This window comes from Anolis sagrei, chromosome 2 (assembly GCF_037176765.1).
Source record: "Anolis sagrei isolate rAnoSag1 chromosome 2, rAnoSag1.mat, whole genome shotgun sequence".
In the NCBI taxonomy this organism is placed as follows: Eukaryota; Metazoa; Chordata; class Lepidosauria; order Squamata; family Dactyloidae; genus Anolis; species Anolis sagrei.
In genome coordinates, this window is record NC_090022.1 from 222,055,351 (window position 1) to 222,080,148 (window position 24,798).

At 37.7% G+C, this 24,798-nt stretch overlaps 1 protein-coding gene across 1 annotated transcript in view; it reads right to left on the reverse strand.

Annotated features, from left to right (window-relative positions):
* Nucleotides 1–817: 817 nt before the first annotated feature.
* Nucleotides 818–24,798, reverse strand: part of PTAR1 (protein prenyltransferase alpha subunit repeat containing 1) — a 56,294-nt gene continuing 32,313 nt past the window's right edge. The window contains exons 4-7 of the mRNA XM_060762219.2: nucleotides 21,147–21,251; nucleotides 17,678–17,891; nucleotides 12,841–13,157; nucleotides 818–11,010 (exon numbers count right to left, since the gene is read on the reverse strand). Of these exons, the coding sequence (XP_060618202.2) occupies nucleotides 10,662–11,010; nucleotides 12,841–13,157; nucleotides 17,678–17,891; nucleotides 21,147–21,251 (985 nt within the window). The 3' untranslated portion in view covers nucleotides 818–10,661. The remainder of the gene's footprint in view (nucleotides 11,011–12,840; nucleotides 13,158–17,677; nucleotides 17,892–21,146; nucleotides 21,252–24,798) is intronic.

Here is a 24,798-nt window from a genome sequence, read left to right on the forward strand (position 1 = left end):
TGCCATTACGAGCATCTGAACAAGCCAAAGGCAAACATCCAAAACGAATCCGTGCACAAGCCTAGTAATGTACACAAACATGAGAAAGATGACTGGTGTTACATGAGGGGACAACTTTAACACTCCTGAAATATGAAATATTGCCCCTGCCATACTGAAAGTATGTGAAAAAGCATTTATTGTAACCAATCTATCCCTACAGTACCAGTTCAGATTGTTCACAAAACTAGCTAGGATTTCTTCTGCCTTTATTAAAGAACAGTATTACACATTAATGTCGCTATTCTAATATATCACATCTGTGTTCTTATATATTGCGTTCACAATATGAAGTTTTACAAAGTTAAGAGGTACTGCTATTTCTTCCAATATTGTATTTTTATTAGTCTCTGTGGGGGGGGGGGGGATCTAAAAATGGCTCGCTATCGAGTCCTTCCTTTTGATTTCTTAGCAATTACTTTGGCTGTGCTACAATATCACGTCAGGCTTCTGAGTGACATCTGAAATGGAAAAGGACCAGATCCAAGAGCAATAATTATTTCCAGCAGTGATGTGAAAAGTCCAGAAGCCCCTGTCCCATAGGACAGCTGTCAATCATAAGCATATGAAGCCTTCAACACTGAAGCCTCCTGGTATTATAGCTTCAACAGTCCCCCACGTGGCAGCTGTCATTCAGGGGACTAGTGACAGATATTAAATGCAATGCCATATTCTGGTATGCAAACAATGATGGTATTATCACCTAGTACTGTTGGTTTTCTGAGTTACACTATCAAATCAGTCCCCAGTCTCCTGAATATAGTAAGCCAGATGTGTGCAAGCTCCAGTCTTTAATGAAAACTTCCAGAGTTTAGTACAGTTTCACAATGTTACAAAGAGGAAAACAAACTAAAATTCAAGATATAACCACATGGAAGATTATCATTTTAGGAGAAGAAATTTTTATTTAAAAACTGCCAACATTTAACCAAAAAAGTACACTATTTTTCATTTTAGACATAAATAACAATAACTTATCACTGTGCTTAGTATATTCTGTCATTAGAACATTATATATAAACAGAAACACACAAAACCCCAGATGTACTGATAAATAAGTGGAAAATTCATTTTGTTGTTTGCGGCTACTGTTACAACTGCAATTTTACTCTTTTAAGTCTGGAAGACATCTGCATAGGGGTGGAGAGAACTGCAGAACCAGTCTGTAATGCAATTGTATATTACTAGCATTAGGTAAGATATAATTTATTATGAGTACAAAATAGTTGAGAAAGAACCAAAGTACAATTTTGTTGGCAAGACTCAGATACTGTTATTGTCCATTTCGCTGATGGCAAAAAAACCTATGTCAACATTTTAAGCAGGACAAAGTTTCCACTCTTCTGCAGACACATACAGAAGAGCATTTAAGAAAATCACAAGGCTCAGCATCAGAATGATTGTTCTACCGATACCAAAGGAGTAGGATTAACTGAGAACAAATGGAAGAGAATATGTACTCCTACTTAGTTTTACAGTACACTTACAGAAGGACTTTATGTAGCTACATTAAATTTAAATCATAGCAGCAATATACACAAGTGAGGGAGTTGGTGTGGAAGTATGCATTTTATTGCACCCAGTTCTGCACCTTGGATTTTGAATATGGTGAAATAAAAGCAATTCAACATCTGTAGAAAAGCAGACTGTCTATTATTTAGCTATGTATCCATGTGAACCATTTGTGTTCAGCAATACAGTAGCATAAAAACAGCATTTGGGTAAATATAGCACTATCCACTCTAGCCCCTACATATCACTCCATTTAGTATTGAGATCAGTGGTAACCCTATGGTATTTTTACATCAGTAACAGATCCACCTATGAAGGAGTTTCCCATATTCACCCATTGTTTCTGCAAGCACTCACCAGTTCCAATGGGGGCAGGACTGTGGAACTGAATGTAATTGGTATATAGGCAGACACCAAGTTATGAAGAAGATACGTTCTGTAGGTTTGTTCTTAAGTTGAATTTGTTTGTAAGTCAGAACAGCTACATTTTTAAGTATAACTCCAGCCATATTTATCTCTCTGTCTGTCTGTCTGTCTGTCTGTTTATCTTTGGATAGCATAGGGAAGGGCTAACACACCTGTGGCGTTTGTTTTGATGTCTGTGTCCCTGTTCACAAGATTTCACTTCACTTTCTGTCCCAATTGGATTTTGAAAATTTTGGCATTTTGTTGAAACCAGGATTGGTAAGAAAGTTTAAACCTTTTCCCCATGATAACTCTTCCAGGAGTGCATTTCCCTTCCGAGGGGCAGATTTCTCTCACTCTGTCACTTCCTGTTGTCTCACCCCCAGCCTTAACTATAAGTTGTAACTCGGGGACTGCCTCATATTTTAAAGGACTCAAAATCCCTGGTCCTTTTTAAAGTAGTGAATTGTGCAATTGTTTGAAAAAGAAAATAACCTGATAGCTCTTCAACAACTATTCCAAAAAAGACATTCTATAGGGGAAAAAATACAACAGAGAGGAAAAGAGAGAGAGAGGTGAAGAGAGGTTGAGAATGGCATATAATCAAGTGCTTCTTTCATTTCCCCAATTGCACTATGCACAATAAGATCTGTCAGTAACAGAAGCTGCACTTGTGCATCCTATTACAAATGATGACTATTTTGCAAAAATGGCAGATTCTATTCTTACTCAACTATCCCAACTACCCAATCACTATTTCAGTGTAATGATGAGCAAGAAAAAAGTAGTCAAGTATGAGCAGTACTATCATGTGAATTGGTCCCAACCATAAAAACTAATTGCCCATATTATATCCTCATGTGCTGTAGAGTACCTTCCAAGTCATTTCTGACCTATGTTGGCCCTAAAGCCAACTATGACAGAGTTTTCTTGGAAAGATTTGCCCACAGGAGGTTTGTCTTATTCGTCCTATAAGGCTAAGAGAATGTAACCTGCCCAATATAACCCAATGGGTTTCTGCGGCCAAGTAGTGTTTGAACACCAGTCTCCAGAGTCCTAGTCCAACACTGAAACAACTGCATGACTGGGGGAGGGGGATAGCATTTGTAAGCAATGAATAATTTGGTTGGAAACAATGGAAGACAAATTCTAACTGGTCTGGGAAAAGGCCCTCTGTAATCCAGTTTCCTGTGTGTTGCCCATACTGGATGGAAACTATCCAGAGCAACTTTTAGAATTGTACAGAATATTGTAGAGGAAGAAATACCTGCAGAACACTGGATTTATCCCTTTGACAAGAAACAGGTGCCCTTGCCCCCACAAAGAAAACATGAGAACAAAAATTAGAATATCGTGTATGAACATGCTTTGGAGAAATAACTGTCAACATCACTTATGTAATCTGCATTTTGTTCCTGGTTATATCTAATAACATATCCATCTAAATATATGTAAGGGTACTTGGCCATAGTTAAATATGTATATGCCTACAATCCACCAAGTGCTGTTGCCATGCATCTTGAAACATTTTGGTATTTGTTACATCCAATTTTAAGCAATTCTTATGTCATCACAATACTAGCATTCGATCTACGAATTATAGTTGTCATTTGGAGATACTTAACTATTCTGGGCTACAATCTAATTTCTCAGTTAAAGACTTATTACCAGATAGCAAGATAATAACATGCCTTAAATGAGCAGAGCGTAAACTATAATTCTATGTGCCCTTGCTTGGGAGTAAGCCCACCCAACTCAATGCCGCTTACTTCAGAACAAACATACATAAGGCTGCTGTATATTTATTAATTTTGGTGGACCATGACATATTAATAAACATGTCCCAAACAGGAATGATTGCATGAGTCGCAGAATATTGTTTCATTTAGAAGATAAATGCCTCTTTTTCTGTTCCAAATCAACCTATACATGATTTTTGGTACCTGGAAAGCTGTTGTAGTTTAGGTATTAAAATTTGTCAAGTAGAGCAGCAGTAGAATTTATGAATTCATGCTGTTAAATATGACATAATTTCTAATCCCTCCTACCTGCAAAGAGGTTAGTTATTACAACCTACAATATGAAGCCTGCAATTATTTTAAGATACAAAACAACTTGTAGGTATGCAAAAATAGCAGAAAAGGCAAGGTTTTTTTAAAGCTGTTAGCTGGTTACATTGGTTAGATGGCTAAAGACACCAGTTATGCATTCAGCATATTAAGCACTTAAATACCATAGACTCTATAGTAGTTTTCCTTTTAAAAAAAATCTAATGCACTAGAGTGAATCTATGCCCTGAGTAAAGTAGCACTACAAACTAGGAGTCACAGGGAAGAGTCAGAATTTCCACCCATGACTTTGATATATATTGAACGCACAATGCATGTGCCTAGCTCCTTCATCTGACAATAGTACAGCGCTTGGTTTGCGGAAATAGTAGAATGAGGTCTAAGAACTGGAAAACTATCAAACTTGGCAAAGAACCAAAAACTATTTAAGAAATTTTATGGTCTAAATTGATGCATTTCTTGCTCTCCAAACCCCCTAGTTTAAGGCTCATACAAGCAGGTTTGCCTGAAGCCACCTCAGTTTTGGGGACTACACTCCTCAGAGAGAAAACTATTTAGGACACCACACATAAAGCACAATGACACAGGGAGAAAATGTCCATTAATGTGCCCTGGATTTGTCTTACACCAATAGCTGCATTTAATACATGCTTCAAACAGTGATCTCCCCATTCTCCACATGTTGCATTTAATATCAAAAGTATTTAATTTTTCACAGAATAGTTGTCAGTGGAGAAGAACATGTCCAAGGTGCTTTCAAAAGTCACATCAATCTTTCACTTGGTTGAGCTTGAGATGTCTAGAGCAAATATAAAAGGACAGCTAATTTTCAGTATTACAGAAGTTAATGCTAAAACTCAGGTTCACTTGTGTATTCTACGAAAAGCATTACAGTTTGGAAGTGGGGTAAAAAGAATGTTTTTGTAATCCGAAAATGACAATATTCTCACCGGGAGCCACAGAAACCACCTTTAAAATGTACTTATTAGATTTGGCTACACTAGTTGCTATTCCCTGATATTGGTGGCCAACTTTATTCACTTAACAACAGTTATAAACTGAATTACTTCAAAAAAAAGGGTGGACCGTAAGAGTTGACCATATTATACAGTTAATATTTTAATCATATGATACCATTACTGAGAGTGTGAGCAAGAGTAAAAAAAAGTTCAAGATAGAAAAAAAAACTGAGGTATAATAGTGAACCAATAATCACTATACCACTATGGTTTCCTCTTAAACATAAATGCTACAAAAAGCCAACAATACAACTAATAATCCAAAAATATGTAGATTATTCAAATGTCAATTATTTAGATCTTACATATTAAAAGAAAACATCTTTAAAAAATCATTTGACAATAAAGTATAAACATTCTCCCAATTGCTGTAACACAGATAAGTGACTTCTACGGATGCTGACTACTTTTATTTGGACTGAACTAAAATCCAAATCACCATACCTTACTCTAGGCTGTTTTGCTAACAAAGTGAAAAGATTTTCAGTCTACTGCCTCAAGCTTACTTAAAGCAAAGGGAGAACAACTCCAAAGAGTAAAGCAGATTTAGCTGACTGCAGCCTTGGTGAATGATCTACTCTACTCACCTTGCCTGTCACTTGCTACCCCTTATCAGAGAATACAGTGCGACCCCTTTATCCATGAATTTGATGCCCAGAGTTTCAATTACCCATTTTCCAAAGAACACCCACCCTCAAATATTTGAGGGCCTCTCCAGGTCCTCTGATATGATTCTGCAGTATGCCTTCTGCCCAAGTTTAGTCAAAATAGAGGGCTCGCTATTATTCAAGGTTTCAGGTATCCACAGGGGATCTTTGGATACAGAGTCGTACTGTACTGAGGATCAGCTTCACAGTATCCTCAAACATTGGCGAGGATGGTGGTTGAAGGGAAGGGATATTTCAAAGAGCAACATCTTAGAAAGTCTTCCTTATGTTGTAAGAACTCTTACCAGGAAAGCTCACCTAAGTGGTGGGAAAGTCACTTAAATACACATTTCTTTCCATAAAGTCAAACATGTTTGTCTCCCAGAAAAACATAACCACACAGAATACAGAATTAGAAACAAAACAAAGAGAAAACCATGAACATGGTTTAATATAGGCTCCACCACAGTGCAAACACTGCCATGGAAAGCCTGATGTTGTGTTAAAACCTCAAGTAAAAGGCTTCTACAGTTATGTAATAAGTAATTGGGTTGCAGGAGGTTTCATGTACATAAAGCCAGTTTTGTCTCTGTGTGAGATGAAGAGTCAATTAATGATTCAACAGTTGTCAGTTATGTGCAGATTGCTGCAGCTAACATTATGCAGTATTTTAATGGTTGTTTAATCATAGTTGACTTCATCGTTGAATTCTCTTAAATTGGTTTCTCATAAGGTATATAATACCCAAATGCATCTGCAATTCTTATTTGCTTGAAAAGATACCACCATAAGACACTATCAAGTGTACAGGCACCAGTATGTGCGTGCGTGCGTGCGTGTACTTGCTCACAGATAGTAGAGTGCAAAAAGGGGAGACCCAACACCCACTGAATTTTCACCACACACACGCACACACACACGGTATCTGTGTTTCAATAAAGTATGTGTATTCATTCAAAGGACTGTGAGCACGTGCTTCCTGATGAATGAGTAGTCAGCTGTTCTCCAATAATGGCCTGGTTCAATTATTAAGTTTGAATATCTTCACCTCTGACATCCTAAAGGCTCAGTACGCTGCTACTTAGCACCGCAGAGCTGCACTAGGTGACTTTTAATGTATGGTAATCAGCAATGTCCAGAGGCACAGCTCAAGAAATGTGACTTCTTATATACCCAGCCTTCTTACTGGACTTCAAAGAAATCACTAAAATTAAAGCTAAGTGTTCACAACTCATAAATTCGCAGTTCTCCAATGCCACAAACTTTCACATTAGAAAAGATTACTTAGGAGAGATTGCACAGCTTTTAAAATATGGCGATCGAGATGAATCTTAAAAACACGTAATTCGATTGTCGGTTTATAGTTCATTAGATTTTAAAATAGATGTTACCTTTTCTTTCCTACAAACCTTGTTTGTAAATCTAATTCTGATTTTGCTTTGGAATTGTACTTTAGCTTTTTTAGGCCACAAACACTGTAAGATTCCAGCAACAGAAGACAGGAGATGATTTCATTTCTTTTGGGGGTTTTTTTGTTTCCTTGGGAACATTAATCACTAATCTGCATGAATCTTAAAAAGATTGTAAGAAGCCAGCCATCCCAATTTTGTTTATATCCCTTTAAAGCCTTTAAGACCCTTCCTTATATTTCACAAATAACAAAGGCAAGTGAAACATCCAGAGCTATTTTGCTATTTAATTCCAAGACTTGGAGATCTGTCTCCATTTCAGAATACACAATCCCTGTTCTCATCAGTGGGAGGTACAGATGCATATTTGAGGGTAGAGTTCAACCTTATGTGTACAGTAATGGAAGGACTGTCACATTTAATAAGCAGGGTTATATGTATTTATATATAGATCCAGGGAACTTATCTGTGACTTCAGCTTAAAAATCAAAAAGAAAGGAAGCATGGATTTCAAGTCACGTTTTACTATTTTCTTTGAAAGCCTTCCTAAAATCAATCCAGCTCAAGCAAAGAGGGAATTGCCTTCCCACTTTGCTTATTGCATCCACGTTTCACCTCCACATATATCTATGTGGATAAAGTCAAAGAACAGGAAAAACTAGGCAAAAATTGAGCTACTGTTGCCCATCCACTTGCTGTCATCGCACATTCTCTACTTATTTATTTATTTGTTATGTATTTACTAAATTTATACCCCGCCCTCTCTCACCCTGAAGGGGACTCAGAGAGCTTACAAGTTTTATGTTCATACAATATATTATCTCATTAGCATTCCACAATATTAGAATTATATATTACTACAGTGTTCCCTCGCTTCTTTGCGGTTCGCTTTTCAGAGACTCGCTGTTTCACGGGTTTTTGCCTCCTGGTAATGATGGAGTGTGGAAAGGGCTTTCATCTTCCCCCTCGGGAGAGAGGCAGCCAATCATTAAGAGAGAGAGAGAGAGAGGAGATACAAAGCAGAATGTAAATGACATCCTTATAGCCCCTTCCTTATAGCTAGCAAAAAAAAGAGGCGTGCAGTGCCTTTAAATCTCTCCTCGCTTCTGCCTCACCCTCTGAATGCGGATTTTCACTTTTCACAGGTGGTCCCGGAACGTAACACCTGCAATAAGTCAGGGAACACTGTATATTGTACTACAGCACTATATTGCAATATCATTAGTAACATTACATACAATGTATCATAGATAATTATTATATTATATTATTAGTATTATATTGTATTACAATACTATGATCAATATTATATGAACATACAATATATTATACTATTAGCATAGCACAATATTAGTATTATATATTACTCCATTGTACTATGCCATTATACTGCATTGATTAGTAATATCACATGTAACATATGATATACAATTATTATATTGTGTTATTATATTGTGTAACAATTATAATATTATCATTTAAAGATCATGAGATGATTTTTGTGCCATGAGTAGTGGATGCACCAACCCCAATGCTGAGCAGATTGTATTTTAAGTGAAGAAGTCTCTAAGATGGCACTGTGACATAGCTAGCTGCACTGGTGAGTGACATGCATACTGTTAGTAAAATTACAGTAGGCATTAAATTAACAAACATCTGAAGTTTCACACCTTTTGGGAAGTGAACACTACAAGAGACACATTCCAACAGACGCTTTGACTGGGGTAATTTTAAATGAATATACCTTGGTGGATAGGGATGTTTTGTGTCTCCTTATCTTACCAACAAACTCTAGTTTTGTGCCAATTAGAGGAACCATGACCCTTCTTGCTTTGGTACATTAATTTGTCACTACACCACCAGGCCATGGAGTCAGTCTTCACATACTGTCCACATTTGTGGTATTAAGACTTTCTTCCCTAGATCTATGCATCGTTCATTGCTATGCAAAGAAAAGAGATACAATTGTGATTGGAAATATATAATCAGCATCAGAATCTGTGCAGCTCATGAGTTGTGGGAGAAACCCATCAAAGTGAGTACTTTTTTTAAAAAAAGTGTGTGCTATATTTTTCAGGCAAGGAGAATTTGATACATGGCTTTTCAAACTGCAAGTCTCTGTGGCTGTATAATTAGCAGTTTTCCCCTATACTGCTTGACAGATCCTTAGGCACTGAATCTTCAGCCACGCAATAGCTTCCCTGCTGACTTGAGTATGCACAGATTCCCACCAGAAGTTAACAAAGCTACTACTTTGACTAAACTAAATGGGGAGACTTGTTCATATACACTTTAGCCTTAGGTGTTGCCACTGGAGTAGTGTATAGTGGCAGGGTGTATTCATACTTTTATCATGGTACCTACAGCAAAAATTTTGGAATCTCAAATGTAGGTCGGCATTAACGAAATAACAGAACAGATCAATCATACCTCATTGTACTGTTAAACACAGCAATAAGGAAAAAAACAGGTTGACAACAAGAAAATTAATTGCCTCTCCATCTCAGTGTACTTTTGATGGATGTATAAATAATAGGAAAAAGTTATTACAAGGAGAATGAAGGGAACAGTACTTTTCAGAGCAGAGCATTACAGAGGAAAAAAGTTGCTGCTGTTTAAACATTTACAAACATGTACAGAAGTAACTTTAATTCTTTTCATTGTCTATATTTCTAGTGTTTTTAAGCCTTACCTCAGATTGGGGGCTCTGGATAACTCTGTAGTGTTTGTAATATACCGTGAAACATACATCATGAATAATAGCTTAAATAAATAAAAAATAAAGAAAAATGTGACATGCATGGAAAAACTTTAATAAATATACCTGCAAATGTAGGAGCAGCTATAGGTATATGTGTGTGACAGATAAGGAGATTGACAATAAAGAGGGATTTTTCTCATGACTGCTGTACAATGTCACAGTAAAATTCAAGGCTATTAGAACTGGTACTAAAATAAAAATATAAACCTAGCACTGTTGTTACAGCGGTTTAAAACATGAACTGAACAATTAGCTGATGGCATCCTAGTCATTTACAATGGTGCAAGACAAGCAATGTAACCATTAAAAAAAAAAGTACTTAAAACCAATCTGGCCAGACTCTTGCCTATGCAGATATTTTTGATGATTATCCATTGCCTTTAATGGCCAATGCCTTTGATTCGGTGCACTTCTAATGTGAGAGAAATGAAGAAATGAATTCATTTTCTACTAGTAGACCCAAAACTTCATTTTGCTGGCATTACCATTGCATTGTCTCTACTTGAAAGGTTCTATTTATCTTAATTTAAGAGGGAAATAGTTTGTATTAGAATTCAGTGTGATAGTAAGCTACCCCCTAAAGATACTAAATTTTCTAAAACTTTCAAACGCTTAACACCAGGCTGCATCTACAAATTAAGTTAAACTAAGCCATTGCTGGCAAATGAAATTTAGCACTGATAAAAAAACAATGAAGGGAGGAAAAGTGCCAGGGGCCAAAGATGTGCACCTGTGCAAGAAAAGAGAATATTGCACTAAACAGGGGACCCTGCAGTTTTTTTTCCTTTATATTTCTGCCTTCATTGACCTAGAAATGAAACCAACCATTTTCTGTATGCGTTAGCAAACCTTGCCTGCTCTACCTCTCTACACGTTGCTAAAATGTGGTCAATGAACCTATATTCTGCTTCTAGACTGACAAAGTCCTGCATAGGCGCACGCTTCAGGCGTTTAGTTTCTTGAGTGTAGCCTTGTCGGTTGGCTTCAATCAAGCCATCAACATCCATGTCTTGAGTCACATGACATCCAAGGGCACCATCAGGATGTAAGTTATTCAGTGTCCCATCCCTACTGTCTGCTGATGTTGACCAGAGGCTTGGAAGTGGAAACTTGTTCTTCAAGTGGTGCTGGAGCCAGAATACATGCCGTCTTCACAGAGAAGGAATCAGAGAGAGAAAACACACAAAACTTCTAGTATTTCTTACAACATGACTAATTATAAATACTACTGACCCTCCCCCCTTTTACAGGCATAGAAAACATCACAAAACTTCTTAAGCATTTTTTAAAAAACAAGGTTGATGCCTTTCTCAGCAAATCAAACACAATACAGTTGGTCTTCCAAATTAGAAAGTTTAATTCATTAAATGGTATTCTAACACAACTTTAAAGTCCACATCCACCAGAAAGTGACCAATAGCCATGTGGGAGGAGCTACAAATTCCAAGAGAGAACACTTCTCTAGGAATTTGTATATCCTCCAGCTTTTATATGGTCAATTTTCAGCATAAATTGGCCATAGAATCAATTCTAGGACCTAGAGATTTCTATACCAGAGATTCACAATCCATGGGTCCCCAGAAATCCTAACGGCTGGTAAATTAGCTGGAATTTCTGAGGGTTGCAGGCCAAAGAACCAGGGACCCCCAGGTTGAGAACCACTGTTCTAGATAGTTTATCTTTTAGAAACAATAGAAGTTTTTAACATTCACACATAACGAACTTTGAGGGAGATGCTGTGCTCCTTATCACAAAAGTGGAGGGCCTACTATACATAGTACCTGTCACTGTGATCATTTTGCATATGAACATCCAATGCAACACCTGCTATCCACAGAGTAAGATTATTTTAAATCTTTAAATGATGCAGAATGGAGTGACCAGACATCAAACTGGTTTCACATCAGCAGGGAGTGGAAGAATGATTTTTATGAACCATAGCTCCCAGAATCCCTCAGCCAACACTGCCGCTGACTAGGGAATTCAAGGGTTTATAGTTCAAAAATAATGTTCCAAAGCACAGTCTAGCAGCAACACTGGGTCCTCCTTAAGGATGTAATTGATTATTGTATTGCCTTTAAACTATGTACAACTTCTAATTACTTGGGCCCAGTCTACTAGAAACGCTATTCTCCCTTTTGAAAGGACATTTTAGAATGAGCCTCAGCAAATGTAGGGCTGGAAAACACTCAGCCATTGTTAACAGCCCAGGTATGAGCTGAACACCTGTGCTCTCTGCTACTTCTGCCAATAAATGTGGCTAAGCACTGCAATAGCACTGATGTAAGCAATGCAACATTTAAGAATATTAAACTGTTGCTATCATTAAGTTTATTGACACCATTAATTTTCCTCAAAGCTGAGACTTGTGGCAGCTAAAAACCCAGAAACAATCAATGTTAAAATCATTTTATGTACATTCGGCCCGCTCACTGTCACTGTGTTTGTTTACTGCTTTTTTAATGTTTTGTGTATATTGTTTATTGTATATGTTGTTTATTTTATTGTAATTTGCATTTTATTTTATTGTAATTTGTTGTTTGGGCTTGGCCTTATGTAAGCTGCCCTGAGTCCCCGTTGGGGGAGATGGTGTCGGGGTATAAATAAAGTTTATTTGTTATTATTATTATTGTTATTATTATTATTTATTTACAATTTACGTTGTTACAAATAATTTTGTAGTTGACATTTCTGAAAGATTTTATATTGCTTTTACCTATAGCTACTTCTGAAACGTTTTAGCCAGAAGGTAGAAGTTCAATAGTTTACCTAGCAAAATAGTTACAAATGATAATTCCAATTCATTATAAAGCAGTTACATGACACAAGCCATCTGTAGGGTCTATTGTACAGTTCTTGGTGTTTTCTTTGCTATCACCACCAACCATCAGTATTTTGGTGTATAAGTTGGAGAAATGCATTGCATATTAGTGGTTACTGACCCTTTTGACCCCCATATTCATGTATACATTTCCTTACCTGTGACACCAAAGGGTTTCATGGCCTGGGAAAGTATTAATCAAATCTGTACAGAGCTCTACTTCTTCCTTTATAAGAAGCGGGTGATCTGACTGCTGTTCTTCCACGCAGGCAGCTTCTGCATCAGTGTTTTCTTCCTCTTTTGGAACACTGGGTACTTGCGGATTGGCTGGCTGGTTGTGCAATTGCACGCTACAGTCAGTCCCAGTTCTACAAATTAATGACTTTAATAAAAACTGGCGGTAGTGGAATCCACTATGGTCTGAAACATGCATGGAGACCCAATGTTTAGTGGAAGAAAGTTCATCAAGAAGAATCTGAAAATGAAAATTAGGCAGTAAAATTAAACTACTCATGAAAATAAGATTAAAGCCACCACCTCACTTTTGTTCTCCTTTAGAATCTCTTATCCTGAATTATTGGATACCAGAGTAGTATATTTTATTCTGAACTGTTGGATCCCACAGTTCTTTGTTTCTAAAGTGTTGAGTCACCAATTGTAAAATGGATAAGAGTCTGTGGGAAATCTAGAATTGTTAAGAAGCAGAGAGAGAAAAAAGTTGTATTTTTAAAAAACCCACAGCAGGAAGAGTAAAATCTGTGGGTTTTTTTTTGCATATATTATTGCTTGTTATTCATGATCTAAAACCCTCACAGGCCCTAGAAGTTCCAGCATGGCAGCTAGCACTTAGCAGAAAATAAGAACGGTCACATGCAACTACAAACTGCAATTCTGACCAAACCACACTGATCCAAGAGGCAACCGAGGATGGTTAATAATATAATGTTTTAGAGGAAGGGTTCTAACACCAAGGAAGAATGACCAGACTCACAAAGTATCTCTTCAAAAAGAAATGCACCCTACAGTCAGGGCACATAGCTTTTTAAAAACACACACATATATGCACATAACAGTCTCCTTTGAAAACCGTGTCCTCTGAAACTATATAAATTTCCACTAAGAGATGAAGGTTGACTGCTTTTTCTGAATCCTTGTATCCTGGAGAGTCTGAAACACATTCAATGATAGAACATTTTATCTTCCTTTTATGTTCACATTCTTTGTTGGTTGGGTCAAAAGGAAATCTCAAACACTTGAGAGTGAAATCTTTGATTCCATGGATAGTCATCGGTGATCCTTTGCAAGTTTACAGAAATGGAAATGGGGAAGACTGAGATCCCCAGTATATGTACACAATTTTCCTGTTCCCCTCCAGATGTGTCATGGACAAGCTGCTGATGGGGAAGATGGGAAATGCACTCCATGACATCTGTAGGATAACGTGTAAAGTTGAGAAAGTCACCCCAATAAAATTTGGCCTGCTAAACATTAGGATGGGCCCCATGGTGGCATAGTGGGTTAAACCACTGAGCTGCTGAACTTGCTGACCGAAAGATTTGGCCTGCTAAACATTAGGATGGGCCCCATGGTGGCATAGTGGGTTAAACCACTGAGCTGCTGAACTTGCTGACCGAAAGATTGGCAGTTCAAACTCAGGGAGCGGTGTGAGCTCCCACTGTCAGGCCCATCTTCTGCCAACCTAGAAGTTTGAAAACATCCAAATGTGAGTAGATCAATAGGTACTGCTTCTGCGGGAAGTTAACAGTGCTCCATGCAGTCATGCTGGCCACATGACCTTGGAGGTGTCTATGGACAATGCCAGCTCTTCGGCTTAGAAATGGAGATGAGCACCACCCTCCAGAGTTGGACACAACTAGACTTAATGTCAGGGGTAACCTTTACCTAAAGGTTGTGAATGAGTATCACAATTAAAAGTTTGGAAAGTTTATTTTCAAGATATAACATTCAGAGTCCCACCAACTAGCATGACCATGACTATACTTTTAAATTATGAGAGCTGTAGCCCCCCAAAATAATTTATTCAGTCTTTATTAGGTCAAGTGGACTTAAATATATGGACCTACATTTTTTAAAAATGCATGTAAAAAGAATTGCTGATATTCTGAAACTGCTGTAAGTTAGGAATAGCAACTGACAGGCACTCATACTATTTTTATAACCTGGATTTCTAGACTACTATGTAGTGAGCCGTCTTGTCAGAAACTATATATGAACCTCCCAAAGTAAAGCAAAGGCAATATGATTTAAACTCTAGTGTACGTTGTCACCCTGGATTAAACCTTAAAGCAATTTCAGTAAAAGTTTTCCTTTTCAAAGCCGAGCTGAAAACATACTTTGCTAAATGATGGATGGAAAAGTCTTTGTGCTCTCCCTCTCTCTCAACATTTTTCCCTACACACTCTTTTTATTGGGGAATCAAATGACAGAGGCTGCTAGTGCTGCCTGGCTTTTTCTTGGGTCCGTGACATACTTTCTGGATATTATTAAAATGTCCTCAATGTTCTTAAAGTTTCTCAGGTAACGAGACAGTAAGGGGGAGGGAGAAGGAGGCAGGCTGCTTGTTAAAATGAATTCTCTGCAAGGAACTAGACACAGTTTGCATACTCAGCACCCTTCCATTGGAAAAACTCATGCCGGGCAGCAGACAATTGTGGAGATGAAAGAATGCAGAGTCAAGCACAGCTTCAGGGAAGGTCAACAGGGCTGCGTAAAACCAAGGCACCAAACCTGCTTTCACAGATGAGAAATTGCAATGTGAAAGTCATGTGAATATTGTCCTTTTACAGCTTAGATTGGGGCAGGTACAGCAGCCTTCAAATTGCTTGAATAATCCATTTTAGAGAACACCCCCCGAGGACCGCCCTGAAGGGGGTGGACCCAGCTGCTTTTCAATCTGGCATTCCTGCTCCTGTTGATAAGGCAGTCTTAAAGCCAGTTAGCCATGTTCTGGTTGTTTGATGTCGTGCTAATTCATTAAACCAGCATAAGCTGAGCTGAGAATGTCCTTAGATATTTGAAAGGCACTTATAAATACCACTATGGTGTTTCTAAACTGTTTGATCTCTTTGAACCTATACTAATACATGATTTGCATTTTAACACTGTGTACGTCTTTTGAGAATATAGGCAGCAGAAAGTCAAAGAATCAGAGTATTTAATCATTTGTTGTACTGTATTGTTTCTTTTATTCTAACCACAGAGTTTTATGGTTTGTAGCAGATCTAATTCTATTTTAATATTTATATTTTGTAGGTTTTTAATTATATGGTTGTGAGCTGTTTTTGGTCTCAGTTCTGAGAGAGCAAAGTGGGATACAAATATGATGATGATATATAATCTATATATAATAATCTATAGATATAAAGCTATTCAAGATACTCCACTTAGGCAGAAAAAATGAAATGCAAAGATACAGAATGGGGAATACCTGGCTTGACAGGAGTACGTATGAAAAAGATCTTGGAGTCCTCGTGAACAACAAGTTAAACATGAGCCAAAAATGTGATGGAGCAGCTAAAAAGCCAATGGGATTTTGGCCTGCATAAATCGGAGTATAGCGTCTAGATCAGGCATCCTCCAACTGCAGCCCTCCAGCTGCTTGGGCCTCCAACTCCCAGAAGCCTCAACGAGCTTGTTCAATTGTCAGGAATTTTTGGAGTTGAAGGCCCAAACAGCTGGAGGGCCGCAATTTGAGCATGCCTGGTCTAGGGAAGTCATGCTACCTCTCTATTCTGCCTTGATCAGACCACACCTGAAATACTGTGTCCAATTCTGGGCACCACAATTGAAGGGAGATGTTGACAAGCTGGAATTTGTCCAGAGGAGAGCAACTAAAATGATCAAGGGTCTGGAGAACAAGCCCTATGAGGAGCAGCTTAAAGAGATGGGCATGTTTAGCTTGAAGAAGAGAAGGCTGAGAGGAGACATGATGGCCACGTATAAGTATGTGAGAGGAAGTCATAGGGAGGAGGGAGCAGGCTTGTTTTCTGCTGGTCTGGAGACTAGGACGGGGAAGAATGGCTTCAAACTACAAAAAAGGAGATTCCACCTGAACATTAGAAAGAACTTCCTAATTCTGAGAGCTGTTCAGCAGGGGAACTCTCTGTCCCGGAGTGTGGTGGAGACTCCTTCATTGGAGGCTTTCAAACAGAGGCCCGGTGGCCATCTGTCGAGGGTGCTCTGAATGTGATTTTCCTGCTTCTTGGCAGGGGATTGGACTGGATAGCCTATGAGGTCTCTTCCAACTCCATGATTCTAAGTCAAAATATGTATGAATGTATGCTGGTTGGTTTGTACCAAAAAGGTACCTTCATGGCTTGATGGATCTAGACCAGACTTGGCATACATACACTTCATTAGCCAACTTAAAATAATTAAGGAGTTTGAACTAAAAAAAAACCCCGTCCCCTGTCAGGTCCAGAACTGAAGGAAAGAAAAGGAACAAAGCAGATTGGCTGTGTCTAGGTGAAGTGGCCCTCTCTCATATGACTGGGAAAAAAGGGATTGAAGAAGATTGGCTGCGGCTAAGTGACAGAAGAGAGGAAGGGAGGGAAAGAAGAAAGAGAAAAGGGGAAAGGAAGGAAGGGGGAAGAAAAAAGGAGGGAAAGAAGGAGGAAACAAAAGGAAAAGGGAAAATGTATGAGGGGAAAATGTATGAGAGGGCGGGATACAAATAAAGATGATGATGATGATTCTTATTATTTATACATCCAAATCAACTGATATTGTTGCTTAGTGCTCTTTGCAATTGCCAGACTGTCCTACGCTTTCTATGAATCCGTATAATAGTTTGCATTCATTTCTTTCTCATCTTCTTCAAAGCTCTACAAGGGAAATTCAATTGCAAAGATCTTTATATTGTATTATCATTTCCATTTATACTATAATACTAGTGAAATAAATACATTTCCCAATATTCCAAAATGTTTTGTACAAGGTTAAACTGCAGACCTTCTGTTCCCAACTATACCATACCTTGGTACTGAGCTTTGCCAAGTTCTGTAAAACCCAGATGCGATGAGACCAGGCATTATAATTACTTGGATATCTCCCAGCAGCTTCACAGCAAACATCCATTTCTTCTTTCACTAAGCGCTGTACTCTTTCCGTGGGTGCTATTTCCACATTCCCTTTAGTCACAAGAGTGGGCAAGGAGTTTTCCTGAATTAGTTGTTGCAGCACCCATCGTCTGGTTAAGCAGCATAGAGAGTTAAGAGTGCAAAAGCCAATTTAAGAAAGTGAACACATTTCTTTTTTTCTGCTTGTTATTCTGCTACGTTAGCTTTTCATTCAGAGCAAGAAGGATTTCTCAAAATGGAGAAAAGAAATACAGTAATCTTACAGCAATAACTCATCAATAGTTTAAAATATTTTAGGCAGAGAAATGTTTCTTTGAGTTGCTTCAATAAGTTATTTCAAACAGTAGTTCCTATTGTTTGAGGAAAAGGCTTGTAAAATACATTCTGAACTATTGTTTCTTTTTGAAGGATTGGTCCTAACCTCCTGGACCACTTTCATTACCACTGGCTCTATTCACATGAACATGTGCTAGACTTAATATGTTAGGACGCACACAAGCTTTGTGTCTCCACACAGACCCCTTTGATTGCTAATTCACTTTTCTTTTTGCAACACAAATTGTAGCTTAAGGTTGGTTTCCAAAATCTGAGGTAATAGTTAACTTCCCGCTTTGTCTTTCATGTGTGTTTTGCTACTCACATGAAACAGTAACCACAGACCTTCCTGAAATAATTACTTGTTGTCCACCTCACATCTAAACCTAAAACAGTTATTTCTTATTATAGCTGCCATTTAAAAGAAAATTGTGACTTCTTAATTTTGCCATTTCTTAAATGTAGCAAAAACAGTTGTCTTCAGTGACTTGTTCTTAAAACAAAACTAAAGCAAGCAAGCAAAACCCAGAATGATCCCATGCTGCTAATAGTAGAAAGGAAGAGACTTTGAAGTCTCAAACATTATGTGAATATAGTGCCAATCAACCTAGAAAAAATGTCATTGACAAGTAAGTAGTCTGGGCAAAGGAGGCGCATATGGATATACAAGATTCATGCACGCTATTTATTAAACTGGGATCGGATTGTCCAAATTACTCTAATGACGTTCCACACACTCCAGATATTTTTAATTAATATTTTAAATTGTAAATAATGCAGAAGTGAGATAAGCTTTTCTGCATACTTAACTTTCTCTATAGCTTTTCAATGCTGATGCTAATTCATGCATGGCTCCAAAGGATCACGCATGGCCACAAATACATTGTGGGACTATGACTCTAGTCCAGTGGTTCTTAACCTGTGGGCTGCGGACCACCAGTGGGCTGCAAGGATGAAAATCTGGTCTGCAAGTATCTGCCCTCTTTGTTTATTTTATTTCCTTTTCCTTTGTGTGCCTGCCACTCCTTCCCTGTCGCTGACCAGCCTCCCCCCTTGGATAGACCACATCAGCTCTAGATTATTAAATATATTTTTCTATTGGTGAGCAGATGACAACCACTGGATGTCATATATTCTGTATCAGAAACTAGAGCTGATGTGGTCTAGCCAATACAAATTTCTGAATTAGCATCCCAAATAACCAAACCAAATCTAAAGTTGACCAAAAGCTGATTTGTAACTCTTTTGGTACTAATGTTGGAGAGTGGTCCCTGATCAAAGTGGTCCCTGGTGAAAAAAGGTTGGGAACCACTGCTCTAGTCTAAGCAGCATAGTCTAAGAATATCTTTATAGCTACATATTCCCCCATCCTTGCTTTAGGCAGTTCTTTCTGAAATGGCCAAAAATATACATAAAGGCTAAGTGTGGTCACACCACAAATGTTTATAACAATATTATGAAACGTTATATTTTAGCTTCAGCAACTTTTCTAACAAATTTCTGTCCTCAATTTTGCCTTTTATTACTTCAACATGCAGTTTATGGTTTCAATTAGTCTCCATTATCATCTCAACATTTCTTATTGAGGTACTTGCTATCAGCATAAAGATATATGCATTATAGAACACTTATTTTCAATACAACATCCTGGGCAGTAGTTTCTACAAGAACAGGATGTAGCCAGGTAGCAATCCCATTTGACAACAAGTAGGATCTGTCACCCAAATCTCAGAATGGAAAAACAAATATCTGTCAAGATATACAACTTCTACATACATACATGCACCATATTTCACTGCATAAGTGTCTACTGCATAATAAGTCATGCCCCCCCCCCTTTGTGTCCCGAGTTTGGTACTTTCAAATTATTCACATAATAGTTGCACCCTCAGTTCACCAATGTGACTATTATGCAAGGAGACTTCCCTCCAAGCTATGGAGGATTGACTGAGCCACAGCAGGCCTCTGGAACTGGGAGGGAAGAGGCAATTGGGGGGGGGGGCAGTTCTTCTCTGAGGGAAAAGTTACATGGGTGGGTGAGCCTTCATCCACCTGCAAGTCTGCTGGTGAGAGCTATGAGGCCTTCCTCAGCTGCTGTCAGCAAGATAACTTCCCAGCAGGTGTGCGGGTGGCTGTGCTGCTACGAGGTTTCCCTTGGCTGGCAGATTTCACCCCACTTTCAATCACTGTGATAACTGGATTTTGAAAATGTTGGCTTGCTGTGGAAACAAGGATTGGTGGTAGAGGGACCTTTTCTCCATGATAACCCTTACAGAAGTGAGTAGATTTTCTCTCGCTTCCTGTTGTAATGAGGAGTAAAATGTAAGACAGATGTTTGTAACTTAGGGACTATCTTTATATGTATGTGTGTATGTACATATGTATTCATATCTATATGAATACTAATGGATTTTGTAGCACCTTTGAGACTGAGAAAAATAAGGTAATAGACAAACATAATTCAGGCATTAGGAATAGAAATACATAAAAAAAACAGCTGCAGAACAATTGAATCTTTTTTGACATGCCATCTCAGATCTTAGAACGGTAGTTCTGGAACAAAAAAAAAACTATAAAGGAGGATTGGAATGGGAAGCAGCAGAACTGGAATATACCTACACATTCCAGTCCATTGACAGGGCATTAAACAGAGAATGATTTCTAGGCACATGACTCATATTATAACACTATTTAGCATCCCAGTCTCATCAAGGCTCTCTTGGCCATTTACTACATCTCCGTTCTGGTTGCCAGTCCAATAACTCCATAATTCATATAGCTATTTAATCACCTTGGATTTAGGAATGATCTTTCTTCCCAGGCATTCCTGTTGTTATTCACATACACAATCTGCTCATTCCTAAATATAAATGTCTGTCCCTAGGCACTTCACTACATGCATATGATGAAACACTACAAAAGGTTACGCTAACAATTTTTTGTTCCCAGTTATTCTCAAGGGTGCTACAAGATCCCTTTGCATGCTGATCCCAACTAAGATAGATATGTCTTTGAATATTTATACATAATAAATATAGAGGGAGACAAACCTGTGAATCCATGTTTCTGGACTTTTTGGAAACTTAGTTAGTGCCAGTTTCCCAAGATGTAAATCTTTAACTGGGTTTAAAGTGCCAGATAATATTAATTCTTTCCTGCAAAACAGAAAATGATGAGCTATACAAGATACACATTTATTGATGACTGTTAGCACAACACACTTTTATTACACATGATATTAACTAATTAATATCATTTAAACATTGATAGAGACTCAACTATAAATTTAATTTATAGCTATATGGCAAAAGCCACAAAAAGTAAACTGTACAATCCAAGACAAAGAAGTACCAAATTCAATGAATAGTAAACATTTCATAAATGCCACAGTATTCACAGTAGAAATATTGCCACCAATGGCATATAGGTTTTTCACAATCTTTTGAGTTTTTCCTTCCACATAATCAAATTACCAATTCATGTGCTCTGTTAAATATTAGATTAATTAAAATTAGGATTAAATTCTTAATTCTTGCCATGCACACATACAATCCTGGCAGATTTCAAAACAAAAGTTGCAGAGAGACCTTTCTCAAGCAGGTTCTCCAGATAGTATGACACACTCCTTCTAGGTTAAGTTATTGTGAACACACACAGGGATTATACTTTCCTTTTCTTAATTAAAATAAAATTAAGTCTTACTTATTTTGTCTAAGCAGACTCCTAAACAATAAAAACTACATTGATTCCTTCCACCCATCATATTTTTCTAATGGGCTGCATTAGATGTAGCGATCTTCTATATACAGAAATCAGAATGTCCCTAAAATGTGACCTCTACATAAAGATTCATTAGTGATGCATACAGATATTTTTTAAAAAAACTTTAAGTTACAGACACTGAGTATGTATGTGTCACATATTATATGGAGAAAACAATGCATGTGCTGATACTATGTGCATATGCCTTCTATACATTTTCCTACAAGGAAACATTTTTAGACAGAAAAATAAATGATGCTGCCTTTCCAACCTTCTTCAAATGGCTGAAGAGTTGATGCTACCCCTTGAATATTATATTATAAACTTTTCAGAAAGAAGATAGATTCAAAACCGTAGAACTAGAATTATGCAAAACAGTAATAATAAAAATAATAAAATTTAGATTTTTAACAATATATTGTGCAGCTCTGTATTGGTGTACTTCTGTGGAAGCTTAAAATAGAATATAATAAAAAGGAAATGCTTTTGCATGATTGTGTATGCAGGGCTGATAAAAGTACTTTTTGTTATTCTGCTTCAGGCTGTTAAAGCACTTATCCTTAAAAACAAGCTATAGATTCTTTTTCTCTGTAGTTCTGATTTAATTTGGATGTGAAAAATAAAAGTGTAGTAAGGCAATACATTTACCCTGACTTTCAAAAAGGGTACAGATAAATTGAATTACAAGAGGCAAGCATTTTTTCTTAGTTTTAATATTTACATATGGTTCCATTTCTTGAGTTCAGCCTGATTATCAGTGAAGAAGTGCAGGTACCTCAGAAATGAAAAATTACCTCTACGAACATGAAAAGAAAAAAAACGGCATTGGCCTTCATATTGTACATTAGTCTAGGAGGTGGAGAAAGACAGATTGAAATCCATGAAGTCTCAATGAATGTGCAAATATTTAGTGCATTCTTTATTCATGAAGAATATTGGGTTGCAAGTGTCTCAAGCAAAAAAATAGCCTTCCAATATAAGACACATACATTAGGTTTTCAACACCTTAAGCACTTTTATGCAAGTTGTGACTCACCTCCAGTATTTCTAAGACTGCACTATTTATTTTATGAAGCAGGAGAACTCCATAAATCACTCCTAGAACTACCCTATATGTATACGCTTAGAGCAGGGGTCCCAAAATTACAGCCCACAGACCAAATCCAGCCCACCAAGGTCATTTTTTCAGCCCCACCACCACCACCACCATTACACACGTGCGCACGTGAGCACTCACATCCCATGTTACTATTTCTGGTCTTTCTGAATGCCTGGGCAGAAAATCACTACAGTGGTGGCTGGCCCCTTGAGGTGGCATTAGTGTTTTTTCCCCTCCATGGAATTACCCTCAATTTATCAATGGGACATATAAGAATTCATAACATTGGTCCCAAAATCTGCCCTTGACTTATACATGAAAATGACTTATACATGACTAGGATGGTTTTAAATGGTGTATTTTAATATTTTGATAAATGTTTTTCAATGTTTATGTATTGCATGTGAATTTGTGTCCTGGCATTGAATGTTTGCTGTGTATATGCCGTGTCCCCTGTCTCCTGAGTCCCCTTCAGGGTGAGAAGGGCGGAATATAAATGTATGTGTGTGTATGTATATATGTGTGTGTGTATCTATCTATCTATCTATCTATCTATCTATCTATCTATCTACATACATACATACATACATATACATATATATATATCGCACTCCATCAACAAAACATTGTTTCTGAAAACCATCCTTTACAGCAGGGATGGGCAAAGTGTGACCCATGGGCTGCTCAAGCCCGGATTGGGGTGAGCTCCCACCGTCAGCCCAGCTTCTGCTCACCTAACAGTTTGAAAACAACAATTTAAGTAGATAAATAGGTACCATGTTGGCGGGGAAGTAAAAGGAGCCCTGAAAAACATGCCAGCAAAAATCCGACCAGGAAAGGCATATATGGATGACAGGATCCTAGGCATAGAAAATGAAACAAAAGCACATCCGCATGGCCAAGTAGAACACAGCTGTATGCTGGAGATGAAAAGAGGGAAGCCTTGCCTCTGTTTATGTACTGTCTGTCTCTTTCAGTTGTATAACGTTATTAAATGTTTGCTGTATATGTACCCATAATCCATTCTGAGTCCCCTCGGGGAGATAGAATGGAATATGACTAAAGTATATAAAAAGTATAAATAAAGTATATATAAAACTCAAAAACCAGCCAAAACACCCCAAACAGGCCACAAAAGGGCAATTTACTTTTACCACACTCTCGCTTCTCCTAAATCACTCTGAAATAGGCCAAAACAATGTCAGAAATGAAAATATGTCACTTCTGACATACTGAAATGTAACCTTGTGGTCTATCAGAGGGGCAAAATTTGTCCTCCTCCACAGTTGTGCAATTCACTTAAGAGAAATATCTGGCAAAACTTATTCCTTAGAAGAAACTCGGTTCAGTGCTTCTTTTACAGCATCAAGTGACACAGTGTTATGGAACTGTGAAGGCTGTACAGAGAAAATTCAATCATTTAAACGCCAGAACATTACCTTGGCATGACAAGCAATACAAAAATTTCAGATGACTGGATTGGGGAAAGAAATCTCTCAGTTTCAACATATAATCTGAGGATATGAAATGACAGTTTAAGACAATCTCAGGTTCTAAAGCCAGGACTGTACAGCAGGGAGCGATACCAGAGAGCAATTCTTTCCAACATCTTGGAAAGAGCCACAATCTCTCCGGCCTGTACCAAATAAACAGAGATAATACACTATATGTCTTCCATCTGAATGCTGTGTTTTTGCCTAAGATACTAGCAATCAAACATTATCTGTTAAAATACCAAATCATTATTCAACTTTTCTGAAGAATAAGAATTTGGAGATTTTATTGTTCTATTTTTAAACCCTTGCTATTGTTTAAATCAGGGTAGACAAATGCAGAGCAGG